A 21958-nucleotide genomic window follows, 5' to 3' on the forward strand; every position below is an offset into this window, starting at 1 on the left:
CAGTTTTTTGTCTTACAGCTTTAACGTTTATTACATTCTTCATAAAACACACTGCTTTACAAAAATGTACTTAAGTACATAAAAAACAAAAGCAAAACTAAAAACGACAGGCTTCAGAACAAGCGAACATTACAATGGCTGAATACAGGACACACCGATTGGAAAATATGAAATGTGTTTCTGACGGGAATGGAAACTTCAGTCACTGTTCACAAGTTTTCTGACTGGTGCTTCATCTCGCGAATCGTCTCCCATGAACACCCCGAGAAGGAAATCCCTGACCTGTTGGGAGACAAAACATTGTTGTTCATTCACAGCCTGCTATGCTGATGTAAAGATGTTGTACAGTGGCTGTATAAAGTGTGTGTGAAATGTAAAACAATGATAGTGTTTCCGCTGTTATTCTAATCAACATTAAACTGAATTATAACACACCAAAATGTTTTAAATGCTGTGACTGGTACTTAATGAAACAAATGTTTTACCGGGATTTGTGTGCACACATAAGCATAAATCATTACGCAGAAAATGTGAGCTGTGAGCAAAAACCTGTTGCACTGCCATTAATGTGCATTACGAGTTAGCAAATAAAGAGACGTAAAGATCAGTTTAGGTTGATGTACCATCTTTCAGGTATACAACAACTTCCAAAATATACATTTACTTATTGGCATTGTCAAACAACACTGGTTTGATACGACAATCTGATCAACATTCTCTATCAAAGTACAGAGAGCATCTTCCACCACACAACTCTATATGAACACTGAGTATTAGCTCCATCACCACCCATTTTTTTGGGGGGTGCTTGCAAATGTTACCTCCTCTCTTCATGCGGCCACCGCGGTGTTCTGGCCAGCGCTGCAGCTGTCTGCTGGGTGCAGGTCTAGAGGGTCTAGAGGGTGCACTGCTTGTATCTAGAAACACAAACAAACACGGCAATCAGAACTGAACACTAATCACAGGCAGGGTGTGCACAGCCACGTGGCTACACTGTACCTGCAGAGCTGGAGGACGGCTCCTGGCTGGTGGAGGGGAGGCAGGCCTTGTCAGACTGCTGCCCTGGCTCCTCTAAATCTCCCTGCGAGCCCACTGAATCCATTGATACTTCTGCTCTGCTGGAATAAACAGAGCAACAAAACAACATGCATTGGTCTTAAAATCACCTGGAAAAACCATGAATGCAAGAAAATAAAAAAAGCCGTAAGATGCATTTATTATCAACCTGCTAACTGCTTTGATTCAGCTATCGATACTAAAAGAGGAGAAAACAACAGACTTTCAGTAAATAAAGAAATAATAGCATTTCATATCAGGCTTATAGCCTGCATGGGAACCAATAATGAAGGTTACAGTTGACGGTCAGGAGAAGATTTGCAGACTGCTCGACACCCGAATTCCAACAGCAGAGAGGAGTGAATTCCAAAGCAGAGGGGAGTGAGCTTCACCTATCAGTGTCCGGCTCCAGGAAGACGTCGTCTCTGTCCTCCCCTGTGCCGGCTGCTCCTGGTACAACCAGGCCTGGTGTGGACGTGCTCACCATGGGAACCGACTGGGAGGCGTGCTCACTGGTGGTGTCGGACTGAGCCGCCTCTGAGAAGACCGTTACTGGAAGAGAAGAACAAGATATGTTGTAGCATACGATAGCACTCCCAAATCTGACTAATTCCATCCAGCTTACTGCCTATTTTCAGAGACTGTGAACTAAGTGAAGCATATAGATGAAGAGGGTGGTTCTAGAGATAAACAGAACAGATCTCTTCATATCAGACTGAGACAGATACCTGGTGCTGCAACTTGTGACGGTGTGGTGGGAACGCTGCGTCCACCAGACTCCTCTTCATGAGTTGCTAGGAACAAGGGGCTTTCATACATCCCAAGACCTGAAGACAAGAAACAAAAACTTCAACGTTCTGTGGGAAATGAAAATCATCTTTCTGCTGCAGATAGCTGGTGGGGGTGTTTAATGCCGTTTAAAATAAACTGTAACTGTGCACAACACGTGGTGGTGGAGTACCTCCTTGTGAGGCGAGCAGTCCCAGGTCCGAGTGCGAGGACGAACTCGTCTGTGGCACGTCGTCTGAAGGACCAAACCTGAAGCGAGGCACACCGGCTACTTGGGGAGAACTGACAAACAAAAAACAAAGTCAGTCAGTGCCTTAAGACAGCAGAATGAGACAGTTTGAGGTATTTTAGGTACTTCCTTCCCCCTGACTTTTTCCTTTTATATAAACAATATCTTATTTATTCACTTAAGCCTCCGACTAAACAATTCAAAAGGTACAATTCCAAGACAATAACCATAACGTAGAGGCCTGTATGAACATTTTAAAGTAATCAAAAAGAAAGTTTTAAGTTTCAGTTATATGTCAAAAATATATTTAAAAAGAAAGTATAGAAGTAAAACCATATCATCTAAAAATGTGTTGTATAATCAAACGCCGTATTAGATCAATAATATCTCATCATGTACTGTATTACCGGTGATTTTGTCACTTTTACATATTTCAAATGTTTCACATTCTGACTTCCTGGTCTGTGAGACTTACTGGATCGCCTGGTCAAACACATCGGAGCGCTGTGGCAACACCAGAGTGGGAGTGCTGGGAACCATCCTGTCGTCGTCGTCACAGAAGTGCTGCTGCAAGAGGAAGAGATGACAGGAAGTGTTGAATACAAACAGGCACACCGACACAGGGGAGTGAAAGTTGTATAAATGACGTAATGAACGGACTTACAGAACTGCCCGGCACCCCGGGAGTGAGCTGAGGGACTCTGCCGACCGACTGACGACGACCAGGGATACGCTGTGAAGTTCATGTGTACAGAATTGATTAGCAGAGCTTGTGATCTGCGCATCGAGATGACATTAAAAGAAAAGAAGACCAGAGAACAAGCACCTTTTCAAAAAAGTAATGCCGGTCTTGTGCCATGAAAAAAATAACTAAAAACAATGTTCTATTTAACTTCTCTTTTCCTTACTGAGGGTCAGATCACGCTTCCTTCATACCTGAGCCGGTGGCCCCAGTTCTGATGTCGGGGCGATGTTCAGGCGAGGGGGCAGTTGATGTGTTGGTCTCCGTGGCGACTGGGGCATTCTTGTGCCGGAGCTTGTGATTGGTTGTTCTGTAGAGTACGCCTCCATCGTACCGCCGTCAACTGGAAAAACAGATTATACTCAAACAGGTCCATTTGATTTGAAATAACATTAGATCAGAACGAATCGTTTACGAAATTACTTATGAAAACCCAACCGATCCACTCGTTATTCAATTACTTATTTAAACTAAAGTTCATAGACTTGGATGATTTTTAAAACGGCAAAAACCACATTAGCGGATTATGCATACATACTCAATGAAGCCGGTCAGGACAAATGTTTAAAATCATTGCATTTCTGTTCAAAAGGTGAACAGGAAGCAGCTGTCGAGAGGCACACTGCGTAAGATTTAATAGTTTCAAATTGGAAATAAAATAAAAACTACACTTGAGAATCTGTCTGTCTCCCTAATGAAACCATTGCTGTACGTCTTTCTAATCATGGGATTAGATTCTTCATCCGTGTAATGTACTAAAGTTCAGTTTAACTTGTTCCCCTCAGTGATACGGGGCCACAAAATAACTTGAATTATGAATCTTCAAAGTAAAGCAACCCTTGTTGGAAATTACCTTTATTGGCACACACACACACACACACACACACACACACACACACACACACACACACACACACACACACACACACACACACACACACACACACACACACACACACACACACACACACACACACACACACACACACACACACACACACACACACACACACACACACACACACACACACACACACACAACTCTTCCTTTCAAACAGACAACAACATATTACATCTTTCTCAGTCACCGTCAAGTGTCTGATAACTAATTGGGTGGCGGGACAGCTTATGAGCGCATGTGGAGCGTCTGAGGTGGATCTACGCATGTGAATTTGAGAGGGTTTCCCGGATCTTACAGCTGGGTGTCTGGGAATCTGCTGGCCTCTGGGTGGAGTCAGACACCCCCAAACTCTCTTCTGTCTCTGTGCCCGGGTCCATTACATCAGCTCCCTGAGAAAGGAAAGAAGAAAAGGAAATATTATAATAAATAAAGAGAAACCACAAGGAGATTTTAAACAAGTTCAACAGGGGCAAATAAAAAAGTGAACAGAAAAAAGAGGGAATGGGAAGAGGAGTAGAAAAGGAAAAACAGGAGTTGGCTAGAATTGGAGGAAGCATGTTATGGGATGGTTCCCACACACTATAGATGCCAGGATATACTGGCAGGGCACCACAAACAGATTATAATTACATTTGTCCCGATATGGAACAAAGACGCCCTTCAGAAACGGCCAGAAATGATGAGTAAAAACACTCGTGTACTTTGATATGCATTAGTTTAAAATGTTGAGGACCCACACAGACAGCAGGCACCAACTATTTCAAATCAGACTTTCTATCTACTCTTACGATTTGTCTCACTATTTAATTCAGGATCTGCGTGACGTTACTGCGAGAGGCACTTTGTAATATATTTTCCAATGAAAAATCCTACTTCCCAGCTCGAAGCATCTTTAAGCCTTTTGAAGCCTAATTGTAGAAGAATGATTTCAACACTTTAAGGATCAGATGGAACCCTGGAATTCATTTTGATTATACTAAGGACTCAGTGTGTCTTGGAGTTCTTCTTGATACAGACTGGGAGTGTTTGCCGGATTAATTTGAGTATTATTTCAGCATAACTTTATATGTTAATAGCAGTTTTCCATAGTTTAATAAATATGTTTCATTAAAAGAAAGCTGTATTTCATTATTCAGTGATCATCTTTGATTTGTATCCTCTTTTTTAACTTTCCATCCAGGTTTACAGGATTCAGCTTCCTAAAAACAACTACAAACATCTTAGAAATATTACGAAAATGTTATAAAAACTGGTTATCTGCTGAGGACGACCCCTCTTTTGTTTCTAAAATGTCTCATAATGTGTTATATAGTTTAGTCAATAGTTTATACTTCAATTACATGCTAATAAACTTTGGTCATTATTACAGCTGGACCTTTTTCTTTTAACTGCCTTCAAACTAAATCAATTTATTACAGATCCTCCAAATGTAGATTACAAGTGAAAGACCGTCAACTGTCACTTTGCAGACACTGACTCATCCTTGTGAACATGTGCAACCAAGACTAGAGAAAAAAGGGTAAACATCTAAAGTCAACACAGACAGCCTCCATGCAGACAGAAAGTTACGACACGGAGACAAAATGCAAATGACATCGAAGCGAGACGGTGTGGAAAAACTGAGTTTGTGAGCTGGAAAATGCACATAAATCTCTCACTGAAAGCGTGGGAAGGGTTAATGTGGAGTACAAGATGTGAAAGTTGTGTGTATGTGTGCGTGTGCGGATAAGGTCAATGTTGTAACTGTGTGTACATTATGTATTATAGGTAATCAAACCTCTGCGTCGTCTTCTTCGTAAGCCTCGTTGCCGTCTCCGCTCCCCTCGTTACTGTCTTCTCCTTCCTCCCCCATCTCTCCATCGTCTTCCTCCTCATCGTCTTCGTCTTCCTCCTCCTCTTCTTCTTCCTCTTCCTCATCGTAGTCCTACGTTGAGCAGTGATCAAATCATTAGTGGCAGGAACAAATTCGGGGCCTCACGTCTAATGCCACTTTACACACTTCCTTTTAAAATGCGTGACATAAAGTCCCTACCTGCTCCTCTTCCTCTTCCTCCTCTTCCTGTTCATCCTCACTCTCTGTGTCCGTTACTATGACGATTACTTCCTGCTGTAGCTGGTGAGGAGCGTCACTCTGGGTCAAGGTGAGCTCTTGGTCCATCATGATGGACTGGGAGGCGGCACCCTCGTCTCCCTCCTCCAGTACTGGAAATTCCTCCGTCTGCAGGGCGGAACAATGGACACTATGAACAACATGCATTCTACTAATCGACTTCCATGAACACGTGTGATGCATGTAGTACAAAGAAGTAATAACCACACAAATAATCCTGCCTGTTACGCTGCATTTACCAGCACTTTGTTTCCCAAGAGATAGGATTTAATGGTAAGCTTATGGCCTCGCTATAAGACAATATATTGATGGTAAAAAAAAACATGCAGCGGTTACTCTTCCAGCATAAAAAGAGTGTTGAGTTTTGTTTTTTTTGCAACGGTAGGACATTTATCCTCTGAAAAGCAAAAGAGAACGCTGCTAACATTGACTGAAGATCCTGACTGAGCCGTGGAGTTCTTTACAACGTATTGTTTCTATATTAGGTGACGGCCTACCTGGCTTGCTTCTGCACCGTCTTGACTGTCTGTCAGCACCACCCCCTCAGCCTCAGCACTGTCTTCCACCAGCACCTCCTCCTTAAGGAAAACACATAACACCTAGATGACGGCCATGACATAACTACCAGTTTTCAGGTAATTAAAAACGCCAATGAACATTTCTATGTACTCCCTCTCCTCACCTCTGGACCCACTCTCTGGATCATACGCAGCTTTTTAGGGATAGGAGCCCTGGAGGTATCCTCCTGGGTGGAATCTGTGTCAGTGACCACGGTGGCACTCTCCTCCTCCTCACGAGGCCTCTTTGACATGGAGGAGGTTCCTGGCGTTGCTGAAACTAGAGATTAGGCATTCATATTATTTAGACTTCCTCATGAGGGTAAAATAATACGTTTAAAACCACACCATGTCTAAATGGTGTGGTTTAAACCCACAATCATCTCAATCTTAAAAAGTTTAGTTTCTTACCAGTTCCAAACACAGAGGAGGTGGAGGACGTTGAAGGCCATTCCACCTGCGAGCTAGGTGTGGCCTCAATGACCATGGGTGGTGGCTCCTGATTGGCTGGCTCCGCATGGGTCACGCTCTGTTGTTGAGTCGGTTGGACAAATGCTGTGGCCTGTGTCTGGGTCTGCTGCACATTCAGCATAGGGCTAGCTAAAGTGGTCTGGACGTTGGGGCTGGCAGAGCGCACCGAGCCGCTGGCACTGCCGTACACGGTCACGTGCTCCACTGGTGGGCCTTCAGTAGACTGCATGGCTGTAGGTTTAAGTGAGTGGAAAACAGATTCAGCTTTTCATTAAGACTGTAGCTGCATTAATAAGATAAACACACAAACAAACACGCAGGGAAAAGTCCTTTTGTTAAGCCATACCTTCACTAGAATAACTTTTTCCATTCATCTTCAGGGACAATACATTGAAAGCTTAAGTCTAGAGGTAAACTTACCTTCCTGGGTCTCCACCTGTGTGGTGGGCATGACGGTAGCCGTGGGTGTCGGGGTGGGTACAGTAGCTGGGGTAATCATAGGCCTGATGCTTGCTCTCGGAGTGGGTTTGTTCCCCGGGTTAACAGGCTGCTTGCTTGCTGTAGCCACAGGTGTTGGCTTAATGTTGGCAGTTGGAGGCTCAGATGTGCTGGCACTGATTGAGACAAAGATCAGGACATGAATAATGAACATGTAATATAAGAAAGGGTTGAACAAGTCACAGCAGGCGGATCCCAGAACTGCAGGACAAAGTATGCACACACGTGTTGCACTGCAGTGGAAACTTATAAAGTAATATGGAGTTTTAGTGGTTGTGTATCATACCTGCCCCTGTCTGCAGCTGGGGTTGTCTTCAGACTGATCTGCCTCTGTTCTGTGCTCCTCTGCTGCTCCTGGGTCTAAAAAAAAAAAAAATCAGGACAGAAAAGACAAAAGTCATGATGGGAACCAAACAAGACGCACAGTCATGATAATGTAGTTTCATCAAACTAGCAACAATGTCGCTTGATATCCTTTTTTAGACATCAGGAAGTTGCCATTATCTGATCCCATCGAATTCACTTTTCAAATATCTTTGTCAAGACGTCGCTCACGGAGGAGCAGTTGTTCCATAACAAGGATGCAGAAGCAACCAAGAGTTTAGATTATTTTACAGTGATGAAAAGTTGATGTCAGGTTACCAACAAAACTAACATTTACAGATGATTTCATTTGTAAACAATAACATTGTTGTTATGAAAGTTCCAGAAAAACAGACGTTAAAGGTCCTGTTTCTTACAGACAGACTAAAGGTGTCACTGGTACTTATGAGTTAAACATTTATGAAGTGTGAAGCTCAACAGTATCTACGCTGATATTTATTGCACTGCATATTACCAATTGCAATATGTTAAACTTTGGCTGACAGAAATATACATGTCTGTCTTGTGAAAACTTTAAAGCAGACTCACCTTACTGGGACCTGCCTCGGGTGGCTCGTCTCTCTGCTCCTGCCTCTCCTGCTGACCTCGCAGGTCTCTCAGCTCTCTCTCCTGTCGACTCAGGCGGCCCTCGTACTGAGACTTAAGAGCGCTCACTCGCACCTCCAGCTCCTCACGCTGTTGCTTTAGCTCCTCATTTTCCTTCTGCAGCTGGTCTTTGGCGCCTGGACATAAATTATTTAGGTCTGAGATTCAAATAAAACAAATACGCAACAGTACAATAGGGGCAAATAGAAGAGGCATCTACAAACAAGTGCTTTATCATAGGTCTATTGGTTGCAATATTAGGGACACCCTCTCACTTGTGAGCTGGTTGATCTTCTGCCTGGCATAGACGATGGCCTTCCTGGTCTTTTCCTCTTTGTCAGTCATCTGCTGTCTCAGCATCTCCTCCTGAGAAGTTTTATCCTGTAGCTCCTGCCTTAGCCTGGTCAGCTCCGTCTGCAGCCTGGACGACTGTTCCTGGGCACTACGTCCTTCAGTCTCACGCTCTGTAACCACCTGTCACAGGCCAGGAAGACATGATACTAATGAATGTATATGTATGTATGTATGTGCATATTTGGGGGAGCACTGTACTGCCAACTGTGCAAGCTATATGATCATGCAGTGTACATAGACTCCCTTCCCTGATAGAAGGCTAAGAACACTAGTCTAACTCTAAAACGGTTAGACAGTTCAGTGAAAAGGTCTTGGCTGAAACTTTTGTGACTTGTAGTTTCACCTTGTTGATGTTGTCCAGCTGTCCTTCCAGCTCTCTGGTCTTGACTTCTGCTTGGCTCAGAGAATCTCTGAGGCTCTGCAGCTCCTGAACTGAGGCTTGACGAGCCTCCTCCTCTTGGGATGGGCCTGCTGCGGCCTCGGCTACCAACTAGAGGAAACGCAGTATGAAAGATAATTATGCTCAAACCAGCACAAACAGAGGCGACTTTGGGCAGCTGTTCAAAATGGATTGAATCGAACAATACAGCCAGACTAAAGCAGTGAGATTAAAAGATACTGAGCTCCCACCTTGTCATGTTCCACCTTGAGTTCATCATACTGAGTCTTGTAACGGCGTCCGATCTTCTTGACCTGAGTGATAGTTCGCACTTTCTCCTGGAGCTCCTGGTTCTTGGTTTCCACTTCCTTCTTCAGCGCATTCCTCTCGTCAGTCATCTTACTCATATTGTCACGCAAGTTCTGTATCTGGCTTTGCAGAGATGTCGTTAGATTGTTGGTCCTATAGACAGAAATTAAAAGGTTGTGAAAATGAATGCTGAAGCAGAAAAAGAACTGGTAGGGTTCAATACGGGAGAAAACGTATCCTGGTAAATAAAAATTATAAAGTAACGTCATTTATAATGGCTCACCTGACGGCCTCTACTTTAAGTCTGTTGCTCTCCTCAATGAGCTGCAGAATGCGTTTGAGATGGGCCTCCTTCTCAGAGTGCAGACGCTTGTACTCTTCCGGGTCTGAATCCTTTTGCTGGCTCACCAGATTCTAAAAGAATGTGAGAAAAGGTTGTGCGTTAGTGGTGTGAAATGATAAAACATGAGGAATAAATAGTCATCACAAGACAATCTGCTTTTCTGATGGCAGATGTTTTACTCCCCGTCTTACAAGCAGCATTATTCACCGACCTGAGTCCGAGCTTTCCAGCGGTTGATCTCCGCTTCGAGTATCTTCTTCTCCGCCTGCAGCATGCCGCTCTTCTCACTCAGCTCAGAGTTGGCCTGCTGCATTGGCATGATGTCTGACTCTAGCTTTTGTAGCTGAAATACACAGATTATGAGCTGACAACTTCTGGATTTGGAGGTTTATTCAGAAATACTTTTTGAAAATGTAACACCAGGATAATGTAGTACATTTTGGAGTAAAGTGATTAAAAGTGTACAAAAAAAAACCTCCAAGTGTACACACTTTATGTACACACAACCACTACATTTTTCAATAAACCGCAACCTATACCTTGGCTTGGGTTTGGTGCAGTTCTTGCTCCATTTTGTCCCTCTCCTCTCGCAGCATCTTGTTGGTCTCCATCAGGATGCTCAATGTTTCAGTCTTCTTCATCAGTTCATCATGCTGAGCCAGGGTCTTGGCTGTCACCTGAGTAGGATTAGCATTGGGCTTTTAGTCACATGTGGTATCTCTAGGGTTTATGTGCTAGTGGCCAGGTTAGACTCATGTGTTTCATTCAGGAAACGGTTCTTGATCGCACTTTGAGGAAAGTGTGCAAAGAGAGGATTTCTTTACAACTCAATTGAATGATAAAGAAAATCCACAGATAAGATTTGTCAGTGGACAGGAGAAAATAAACGTTTGGACAAAAACACACCTGCATCCTCTCCTTTGCGGCACTCAAGCTGTCCTGCACCTCCTTCAACTCTCGTTCCAGATGCTCCACCCTCAGACGGTAACGCAAACTCTCCCCTTGGGCAACCTCAAAACGAGACTCTGAAATCTCCTTCTCTCGACGCACAAACCTTTGATGGAAAACAAAACAAGGGCATCAAAGATAGTGGAGAAGGTGGAAGGACAGGAACGAAACCACCGGTGAGCAGCATAATTCCAAGGCTTCTCAACTACACGAAAGGATTTTGTGATTTGGCATAAACATGCGTTACCTCAGAATCTCAAGGACCTGGTCTTGAGATTTGCCGTCCTCGGTCAGGTTCATTGGACTCTCATTGACAGCACGTTGCAACTTGTCAGCCATCTTGCTGCTCATTGTCTGGATCTGCTCATGCAGAAGGGTGTTCTGCCTCTGTAACTCCTCATAGCGGGTCTCCATCTTTGACATCTCCTCCTATATTGTGAGCAAAGATATTAAGACTGAAAGCGTAATTGCTAATTTACTTTAAATATCGTACGTCGTTGGAGAAAACCATAAAACCAATAAATTGAAATCAAATGGCCCTGAGATAAATGTTTTTGTTGGGCTCTTGTCTCCAACTAAAACATATCTAATCCTGTCGAGTCATGACCTGTACTTCTCTCAAATCACCTTGAGGATTTTTTCCTGCTCCTCCCAGGAGACTCTGGCCTCCAGTAGCTCTGCGCCGACTCTCTGGGCTCTCTCATCCAGCTGGTGTCTGAGCTGGATGGCCTGCACGGCCTGAGCCTTCGCAGCTTGCAGGGCCTCCACATCTGCTGCATGCAGAATCATCTCCCGCTCATACTTGTCTTGCGCTTCAGCTGCCAGCTTAGCCTAGGAAACGGCAAAGAAGATTTGACACAATCATTGCATGTTTAAGTAATATCATGCAAGTGCAGTGGCAATTTTGTTGCAAAACCATATTAATTACTGGAGCTGCACTAATTAATTGGAATAAGTTTATCATACTTGAAAAATGAGTGGTTGGTCGTGAAACATGCTAGCTGGAAAACCTGACAAATACTGTCAGAGTATGCCAGACAGACACACAGCCGACTACCTCGCAGCTTAACAAATTGATGCATTGCAGACTTAAGAAGGGTAGAGTGGCGACATGCGTCCACAACACCATGGCTGCAAACTCTCCTGGACGGTTGAACTTGGGAGAGTTGCTTGTTTTGCACTTTACACTGCAGCTGGCGTTTGAGCATCCCTTATTGTTGCAGCTGGGTGGCTTGTGGTGAATTTTAACCACAGCACCTAAGGCACTAATGTAGTCAGTTAACAGTTAATGATAAGTTAACAAGGGTCATCTATCAAAAGAGAAACAATTGGCATCCCTAATTCCTCTACATTAATCTCTATGAGAGCTTCTTACCTGCTCCTGGCTGTCTAGTAGAGCTTGCTGCTGCTGGGCTTCAGCTACTGCCACTCGCTGTAGCACCGCCTGGTGATCTGCCTGAGCGCTGCTGAGACTTCTTCTCAGACCGTTCATCTGACAGACACAGAACAAAAAGAAAGTTCTTTACATGTATAAAACTCAACAGCAATATGATGCTCTGAAGATCGACTGTGGTGAGGGGAAAAACTGCTAATTCTTAAAGAAAATGTAATATACCTGATCCTCTAGTGAGGCCAGGGCTCTCTTATTCTGCTCCTCTGAAATGTGTTTCTCTTTCTCTGCTTCCAGAAGCTTTTCCTCCAGCCTGCAGTGCTGCCTCTCAGCCTCCTTCATACGCACTTCAATGGATGAGCGCGCCTGCTCTGTAACCTGGTCATTAGACATTTGCAAATATAAAAGAGTTTATACAACTATAATCTACACCAAAATGTTATAAACAAAGTGCCCAATGTCTGTTCGGCATGTTTTAAATCAAAAATACAAATGTGTGTATATTTAACAAATAGACTAATAATGCGTTTCATTGGCATAAGGCATGCTAACAACTTTTGACAAACTCAAGGGTGGTGTAATGTTAAAGGTGCATAGGAAAAGGAAGATATGCAATATAAAGTAATGTCAATGAATTTCTGCACATGTAAGCACTTAGTTTATTGAAAATGTAGCTTTTTTTTTTTTTTTAAATACAATTTTTTGTGGTTGTGGTCAATGGTTTTATGAGAGGCGGAACACTGACAGGCAGTTTGGGTTTGTTTTGCACCTGTTTCTCTTTGTCCAGGGACTCCTCCAGGCACTGGGCCATGGCTCTGTACACCTCCATGCTGGAGGTGGCTACCCTGAGGCTCTCCGTTAGCTCCTCAGCCCGGGACTCAGCCAGCCGCAGGCGGCCCTGTAAGTCCTCTCTGTCTTGATCGGACCCTGGCAGGCCTGAAAGCAGGAAGAATCAGTGGCAGAAAGCAGAGATGACATTTGAAAACAGGACAATTAGTATGCGCTTTAAGGAAGGGAGGGGGGGTTTTGGACTAATTACATTGTCAGGAGTCTGTGCTTAAAACCCAAAAACATTTGAGAGAGTGTGGCTCAGACATGTCTAAAAATGTGTCTTTTATTGCCTCCCATCTCATAAACTTAGAACATCTTAGCATATTTTTGTTGTTGGTCAAGTGTGAAACTGGGTCAGTTGATAACAAAAATCTACAGTCTTAAGTCTCTTATTAACTCCCAAAAAAAAGCAAACTAGCGTGTTAATGGTGATTGTAGTTCACCATAATTACACGGACCGAGACTTTACGAGAAGCCATAAACAATTTGACTTCCAATGACGTCAACCTAGGAATTGTTTGCTTAAATTTTGAAGACAACTAGTGGAAATGCTATACACATATATACATGTATGGATTCCTCTGTTTATTGTTCTGTTGTATGACGTAGGTCTGTTTGCCTGTAAGTACGTTTATGCCAACCTCTGATAATGGGCGTGGTGGGGGAGCTCAGGGAGTGGCGTGGTTCGCCGCTGCCTAACTGCAGCCTGACGTTGTTGAGCTCCAGCTCGGCAGCATTCAGCAGCTCCTTGGTCCTCTGGTGTATTGGTACCTGTTGCTCCAGCTGCCTCTTTGTCTCCATCAACTGGATCTGAGACATCGAGAAGTAAGCAAACTGTTGAATCCTGTTATTCCTGTGTCTGGGTTTGAATGCATTCCTTTCATTTGGGGGTTAAGTTTAAACAGTACCGATTCATCAGTACACCACAACACCTTTGAACATAACTAAGTCAGACATGATTGAGGTGGAAAAACCTGAAAAAAAAACAAACAGATGGGCAACCATTCAACGTTATGCTTACTTCCTGGTTTCTGCTGAGCAGGTGGCGCTGTTCCACCTCGTGCTCCAGCCTCTTCTGCAGCTGGGAGATCTCTCGTTCCTGCTTCTCCAACTGGCCATTTAGACGCTGATGCGTCTCAGTCTCTGAACGCTCAAGAGTGGCCTAGAAGAACACAGCAGTTATAATTTTGAACTATGTTTGCGTGTGTGATATAATGAGTGACAAATGTCATATTTCTAGATTACCTGAATAGCTTGGAGGTTGGTCAGCAGCAGGTGCTGGCTCTGTTGTTGGCTCAGGATCGACTCTCTCTCCTGATTCAGCTGGGACTCCACAAGCTTCAGCATGTCTCTCTCCTTACGTAGGCTCTCAGCATGGCCCTAAGTGCAAATAAGTCTAGATGGCTCTACAATTCCTCGAACAGTCACAAGTCCAATTCGAGCCCCACCGCAATTCCTCCATCACGGTGATGATAAAATGCAAAGAAACAAACATCACTAGGAAAAATTAAAAGTTTGCTGGAACGAAGACAAACCTCAGCCATGGTGAGTTTCTCTTTGGCAGCTCTCAGATCCTCATTCAAAGTGTGGATGGTCTGCTCATGCTTCTGTGTGGCAGCGGCCATCTTCTGTCCTTTCTCTCTGAGGGAAGCAATCTCCTTCCTGTAGCGCTCAACATTGTCCTGAAGCATCTCATACCTGATGTTGTTGAGACATTCTTTTTAGTGACCTATGTTCTCTCCTATATATTTTTTTTAAAACACATTAAGTGTTGAGTAAAGCAGAAGAAGGTTTTTCAAACTAACTTACCTCTTAGAGGCAAACTCTAGCTGGGTCGATATCTTCGCATTCTGGGAGTGAAGGTCAGAGAGCTGCTCCTGGAGCTTCTCGTTCTGCTCCGTCATGGCCTTGTTGCACTCCATTCGCTCCTTCTTATAGGCAGAAAACACCTCCTGCAACTGCAACCAGACATTTACATTTAGTGTCAACGGAGTTTAGTTATTGTTGTCTGAGAAATACCAGTTTCACGAGGGATAACAAACCGGTTACACCGGCCTTTGACCGATTCATACGAGACTGCTGTCAAAGGTTAATCACCGGTCTTCAGTGAAAACTACATCTGCAACTGTAGATTATACACATTACTACTGAATTATATGTTCTGATGACATTTCAATAAAAAAAAAGAACCAAATAAACCAAATTTATTTTCAGTTTAGTTTCTTTCTTGTTAGCCCACTTGGCACTGTTGAGCGTTTTCTTCATTTCACTCAAAATCATTCTCGAGCATCATTAGCAAAGAAAGGTTAGAATATTTGGGGCACATAATTTAAGCAAATGCTGATCTGTCAACATAGCCACATTGCCATCTAGTGGCAGACATGGGAAACAAGTGAGCCAAGCTCATCAGCGGGAACAATATCCATAAATACTGTTGCAGCTGTCCAGATTTACAGTAATCTCACCATCAAGCAAAATCATGCCTGTAACTGAAAGTGATCCATTCCCATGGAACTGGTGTTGGGCACTGCTTGACATAAACCACACGGTGTACAGACTTGTTGCTTGATATCGATCCCCCTGCGGATGTCTTATGTCGATGTTTCCTCACCTGTTGCAAAGCTGCCTTGGCCTCCAAGGCTTCGGCAGACTCTGCTGCCATAGAGACGAGTGCAGTGGGCGTTCCTGTGGTAGGAATGGTTGCAGATGAGCGTCGCGGGGTGGAGGTTAGGGCAAACTCCTCGGGTGGTGTACCTGAAGGAAAAACACTCAGAAGTTCAGCCAAATAAAAAGAATCCCCACAGCACCGTGTCAAGCCGTTACCATCCGACTGAAACTGCTACTTTGAAATTGAAGCAGTTAAATGTGCACGTACAGGACGCCCTGTCTTGCATCAACAGATTATAACTCGATGTATCTCTTGGCTGTTACCCTGATGAGGAAAGCTGACTCCTGTCGCCTGAGCCAGCAGCATACGGTACATGTCCCTCTGCCTCACGATGGACTCGGTCATCTTGACCTGCTGGCCGCGCTGCTCCTTCAGGGACTCTAGCTCAAGCTGGGCTTTGTCGAAACTCTGCTCCAGTTCACCACGCCTGGAACAGATCATCTTTCTTAGCCGTAGCCCAGTTTGACATCTATGGTTACTTGTGATAATAGATTTATGAATCTAAAACACATATGTGGGTGTTTTTATGCTTGGCACTCTTGTTCTTCAGCAATCACTGATTTTGTATCGTTAGACATCACAAACAGTTACCCGACTTACAGATGCGTTTGTTTACGGCAAGAAACAAAAAAACAAACAAAAAGGGGAAACAAAAATAAATCAGCACACATTTCAACGTACTTATCGCCAGTGGCCTCAAACTCCTCTTTCTCCTGGGCATCACTGAGCTCCCTGATGGCCACCAGAAGACGCTGGTTCTGCTTCTGTAGCTCCTCTACACCGCGGAAGGTCACCAAGTGTTGGCTGATCACCTCCGACGTGCTGCTGATGTCAGCCGAGCTCACATCCTCCTCATGAATCACGTGGTTTCCACGAGCCTCTTCCAGCTCGATCAGCAGCACACGCACCTGGCAGGAAAGACCAAGGATGACATAGAAAATAAGAATTTGGCGAAATTGGATGATAAGAATTGTTTGAAAATAACCGGGATTATCCTTTTAACTGGACGAGCACCCACCTGTTGAGCCATGTCTCCCAGCTGCAGGTCACACCTCTGGTTGTCCCTTTCCAGAACAGTGGAGCGCTTGTTAGCTTCATCAGCTTCCTTCTGCAGACGGTGCACCTCCTGAAGTAAAAGAACATGAAAAACATCAACATTTGTCGACTGTAAGTGCAGATGGTATTAGGAAATGCAGAATGTAGTCTCTACCAACCAGTTTCCAATTAAGCAAATGAATCAGCCTAATTTTACCCATTTTCCATCACAAACGGGTGCATTTATTTATGTATTCATTGTGCGAACCATAGAACACAAGTAAAGGCAACACAAACAAATTCAATGTAATCAAATGGAAAATCCCATTCCACTGAACATACATACAACTTGTCTGTATTACCCACCTTAACAGCCTGCTCCAGCTTGGCAGAAAGACTGGCCACGGACTTCTGCATGCGCTCGTGTTCATCCCTCTGCCGTTTGAGGATCGGGGCTTTTGCCTCCACTTCCTGCACAATGTCATCCAGGTACTTGTTGACTCGCTTATTCTCCAATCGCTCCAACTGCAGCTGCTCCTGGCTCTCCACATATGCGGTGTACAACTGAAAATGCACAAGACAGTTTGTTAAAAAGGGGGAAATTAGCAGAGAAGATTTCTGTGCTAATTGTTGGTTAAAAATAGTTTAATGAACAAGTGGCAAGAAAATACTAAAAACAGTCCCATAATGATGCACTCCAAATACAGTTGGCCAACACTGAGGTGTTTCTAAATTAACACAAAGCATAAGCTCACCCTTAATATGGTCTATAATACTGCATAACATCAAGACATATTGGAAATCCACTGCGGCAGTCTATTGTATCTCATCATCACTAAAACTAAGGCACAAGGCATTTCCTCAGACCAATTGGTTAATAGACTAATTTTGGTGTTCAAATTCAGCTGCACATACCTCTGTCAGCTTCATGCCGGGCCTTATCTTGGATACAGCTGCTGCTGTTGGAGACATTGTTGTCATTTGCTCTTCTGTGATCACGGATGTTGTATGAATAGGGCCTGGGAATTCAAATAGTAGAGAGATCACAGGTCATTTATATGAAAATCCATACCAAACTGAATATTGTACCAGAATCAACCCAACAGACCTCTAAGCTTAGAACTTGATAGCAGCTCATTGGCATTGTCCAACTCTTTCTCAAGACCCTGGATCCTCTCCTTCAGCTCGGCCACACTCTTGTCTGTGGCACCATTCATCTCCTGCAACTTCTCTTCAAGGGCCTTGTTGGCTGTGGCGTAAAGAGTAAACAGAGCAAACGTCAGGAAATACCAACAACAGGAGACTAAGATATAAGCTAAGCCACCAGGCTAACAAACAAGCACATTCAGACTCTCTCCTTCTAGGAAGAAGTCAACAATATAATGAAAACGGTAGTTGCGGTCACTTTGTCATAGCCTCGCACCTTCTCCAGCATCTTTCAGCAGCTTATGCAGCTCCTCCACTGCCTGACCCAGCTCTTCACTTTTTGCCTCAGAATCTGCTGATGCTCCCTGCAACCACCACCACAACAACAACAACAACAATAACAACAACAGGGTTAGAGGTGACAAAATAACAGCAACTTAACCATGACATACAGTGAACCATTACAGTCACTGTAAATATAAAGTGCAATAATAAAAGCACAGATGAAAGAAACATGTGACATTTACTTTGTCTTCAAGACAAAGTAAATGTCACAATTCAACTAAATAAACAAACCTTGTATAGATTGGAAAGCTTAATGTTGGCATTCAGCTCGTTTCTGAACTTTTCCTCCATGGTGGCTTGTTGTTCCCTGGCCTAGAATGAGCAAAGATGTGGTCACACACACGTCAATGATTAAACTTCACACCGAGTGCTACAATACTGATCACTTTGTTGGAGAATATAAATATAATAAGACCACAAAAAGACTTGGGATAGGCTGTAAGAAATACCACAAACATACTTCTTTCAGTTTGCTGATCATGTCCTCATTCTGTTTCTGAAGGTGCTCATTGGAAGTCTTCAAACTGGTCACTTGGTCTTGGAGTCTGTTCAACTTAAAGTCACAAAAAAAAAAAAGAAGTAATGACTATAAGAGATAATGGTCATCATTCATAACTGAAGAACGTGCTTTAATGAACTCAATACAAAGAGAAACTGCTTATAGCCATAGTATGAGGAGAAGGTGACTGTTTACAAAGTGTCCACAATGTATCGGTTACTATTGGTCTATGGTTAGTGCATCACACCCAGCTCTACATTTAATGTGATGTAAATAGACAAATTCAAATATTGACATGCTATCCTTATCATTGTATGTGTTGCTACTGCCATCATAGCGTATTTCTCCATATCATTTAGCCTTTTAAACACTTTTATGTAAATAAAAAGAGGCACACCTCATCTTCCTTGTTCTCCAGGTTGCACTTCAGTTCCAGTATCTCGTTTCCCTTCTGTCGGGACAGGGACAGCAGTTCCTCACTCTTAGCCTTCAATTCCTGGTTCAGCCAAGATGTCTGGCCATCCAACAGCTCCTTCTCTTGTATCATACGCTTCTCCTTGTACTGTAACGGCAAACCACCAAAACTTCATTCAGTTACTTGTTTAAGGGTAAAACAAAGGATACACGTTCGCAGTATAGTATTCGGTAATAGATGTGTACAAAGTATCTCCCCCTAAGAACAAATCTGATATCAAGATATTATTCAATCAATCCTTTAATATCGCTCACTTTAATGTTGACTTCAGCCGATTCAAGTTCATCCAACTTCATCTGCAGGGCCATCTTAGAGGTGTTAACCTCCACCAACTTGTCATTGAGTTGCCTGAAGTCATCTGGAGAAGCAACAGAAATAATAATTGCCATGTCCAAATGATGGTAAGCATGTACTAATAGAAATAAAAAGTTCTGACAAATGTCTCCAGACTAATGCATCTTTCCATACCATTTAAATGCTCCACTTCCAAGGATCTCCTCTCCAGTGTTCGCACAAGTTCTCGCTTTTCTGCCTCCAGTTCCTCTTTGGCCTTTGCCAGCAAAGTCTTAAAAAAAGAAGCATTATTTAACCATAGTGATTGCTGGTATTGCTTAATAATTAAACACTTTCAGACCATATCTGGACTTTTGGTGACATCAACACAACCCTTAGTTAAACCATCTAGTTAATTAAAAAAAAACTTGGTCCACTCTCCAACTCATGAACATATTTGGTTATTTTGCATTTTCCAAAATATTGTCCTCTGCATGTACGCCCATAGGCAATTCAAACACAGACACGGCAACGAAATATACCGCTTGAAAACCACCGACATGTTGCTTATCATGCTTTACTTTCCCAAAAAGCCAACAATACATAGGGGCGACTGTGGCTCAGTAGAAGAGCGGGTTGTCCCGCTTAACCCCAAATTGCTCCCATAGGCTGTGTCTGCGGTGTGTGAATGTTAGATAGTCCTGATGGGCAGCTGGCACCTTTCATGGTAGTTCCTGCCATCAGTGTATGAATGGGTGTGAATGGCATGTAGTGTAAAAAGCGCTTTCAGTGGTAGGAAGACTAGAAAAGCGCTGTACAACTACTAGTCCATTCACATGGTTTCTCAACACTTTAGGGTTTAACATCGTGTTGTTGACAACTTTTTAAGATCAATGTGTTGACACTATGACTCAAGTGTAGACATCAACCATTGCTGTAACTTTTACAATGGCACTACTTCTGACAAGAATCACTACATTTGACAAAGGTTTTGTTAGCCGTTACAAAATCCTAAAACGTAGCTAGTCACAGAATATAACCAAGCAGTAACTTGACTGATTTGATAGAGTTGTCTTTCCTACCTGCTCAGATGACAGCCTCGCTTGTGCGGTGTCATATTCTCCGTTCTTCTCACGCACACATTTAAGATCCTCCTCTAAAAAGGGAAATTTAAAGTAAAGCACGTCATGAGGTAATGCCATCCAGAGAAACTAAGTTGAGTTAAAACCGTATATAATATTGCAGTAAGTTTACTCTTACCTTGCTTTTTAAACTCCTCTTTGAGTTTAAAATGTTCTTGACTCTGGGACAAAAAGTCATCTTGACACTGAGCAAGTTGTTTCACTTTTTCAAAGAATTGTTGTTCTGTAAGGGGGTCGAACACGAAACGTTAAAATGATCAGTTGACTGGTGTTCATATGTTATACTGTTATTTATTTCTCGTTCTATGTTCTCTTGTTGACGCTAACGCTACCGTTAGCTCAGTAGGTAAGCTAACGCTAGCGTCAAGTTGTGGTCACAGACCGCAGTGTTAGCTAGCTCTAGCTTTCGTCCAACTTCCCATAGCCAGTGATAGACACGTAACACAATTAACAATATGAGGTTAATCTGCAAGTTTGCTCATAGCGAAGAAATTAACTTTTAGCTACTTCGTCCCTTTAGCCGGCATGCGTGCATGATGTCGAGCAAAGCAAAACATTTAGCATTTAGCACCGATGGTAAGCATAATACCAGGCAATATCTTACCGCTGTCAACACGGAATTGTTCCTGTTGTGCTTTTAAACAATCTATTTCATACTGCTGATCCGAAAGGATCCTCTCGAGTTTGTTTTGAATCGTTTTTGGTAGCTTAGATATCTCAGAACCATCAAACTCTTGCAGCAGCAGTGCCGCCATTTTTCCGACCACGGTACGAGCAGGCGCAGTTTGACATTTGAGTCCGTCATTGCTCCTGGAGCATTATGGGAGTTGTATTTCTTAGAAAATATATATTTTTTAAATAGCTGCTAAATATTATTCCTACATGCCTCCATCACAACAGAAACAAAGTCCTGAGGGACTTTCTTGTAAGACTCCAATGCATGTTGCACAACATATTGTACAGTATTTAAATCGAAGCTCATTTCAAGACTACAGCTTAACTCATGGTCCACTTACTCGTCTAGACGTTAAACATTTCAGTTTGCTAGTCATGGAGACAGCTGTTGTCAACCCCTGACCTAAGTATGAAATGATGGGTTCACTTCTCTTCAATTTCTTTTTATTTGAAAGAAAGCTATTAAGTTTTAGTGGATTTAATATTTTTTGTAATAGTACAGTTTCCAAGGTGAGAAATAAACTTTCAACCAATGCATTTCTTCTACAGATAGTTTTACAGGATGAAATCACTTGTAATCACTTAAAAAAATTAAAGATATCTTAAAAGTTAAATAGCAATGTGGATTTGTCCTTTATGTTGACCTCTGGTGTTGACTGGTGTAATACTCAGTCAAAGATTGTCAGCAGATGGAGCCAAAAGACAGCTGAGTGTGTGCAAGCACACATGTAGTGTATGTGTGACTTAGAAGCAGGACTTAATTCAGCAAAGGATGTTGGGATCCTGATAGTTATAATAAAATAAGGTGCAACATGCAAAACAGC

The 21958-nt window shown here is 43.0% G+C and overlaps 1 protein-coding gene across 6 annotated transcripts; it reads right to left on the reverse strand.

Annotated features, from left to right (window-relative positions):
- Positions 1 to 3: 3 nt before the first annotated feature.
- tprb (translocated promoter region b, nuclear basket protein) lies at positions 4 to 21238 on the reverse strand. 6 transcript variants are annotated; one of them, XM_076088304.1, is made up of 51 exons: positions 21064 to 21238; positions 20578 to 20682; positions 20400 to 20473; positions 19513 to 19609; positions 19299 to 19402; positions 18967 to 19131; positions 18531 to 18623; positions 18302 to 18382; positions 18003 to 18090; positions 17688 to 17828; positions 17495 to 17598; positions 16946 to 17143; positions 16563 to 16670; positions 16226 to 16452; positions 15808 to 15971; positions 15488 to 15630; positions 14686 to 14834; positions 14412 to 14574; positions 14122 to 14256; positions 13898 to 14038; positions 13518 to 13686; positions 12815 to 12981; positions 12271 to 12423; positions 12031 to 12147; positions 11283 to 11486; positions 10903 to 11084; positions 10614 to 10761; positions 10247 to 10384; positions 9919 to 10050; positions 9648 to 9778; positions 9307 to 9517; positions 9020 to 9166; positions 8598 to 8796; positions 8266 to 8459; positions 7640 to 7713; positions 7276 to 7469; positions 6796 to 7086; positions 6510 to 6664; positions 6325 to 6402; positions 5750 to 5935; positions 5495 to 5641; positions 4013 to 4106; positions 3011 to 3159; positions 2739 to 2807; positions 2550 to 2641; positions 2018 to 2127; positions 1785 to 1883; positions 1449 to 1608; positions 1000 to 1118; positions 822 to 917; positions 4 to 282 (listed from the first exon to the last, which is right to left on the reverse strand). In XM_076088304.1, the coding sequence occupies exons 1-51, from the start codon at positions 21212 to 21214 to the stop codon at positions 233 to 235; spliced, it is 7086 nt and encodes a 2361-aa protein (XP_075944419.1). In that variant the 5' UTR covers positions 21215 to 21238; the 3' UTR covers positions 4 to 232. The 6 variants fall into 6 exon arrangements, with proteins under 6 accessions (XP_075944419.1, XP_075944418.1, XP_075944417.1 ...); XM_076088303.1 differs by having other exon boundaries at positions 1000 to 1115; positions 6325 to 6405; XM_076088302.1 differs by having other exon boundaries at positions 6325 to 6405.
- Positions 21239 to 21958: the final 720 nt, after the last annotated feature.

The sequence above is a fragment of the Anarhichas minor genome, unplaced genomic scaffold (assembly GCF_050575085.1).
Source record: "Anarhichas minor isolate MPS153535 unplaced genomic scaffold, ASM5057508v1 ptg000010l, whole genome shotgun sequence".
Classification (NCBI taxonomy): Eukaryota; Metazoa; Chordata; class Actinopteri; order Perciformes; family Anarhichadidae; genus Anarhichas; species Anarhichas minor.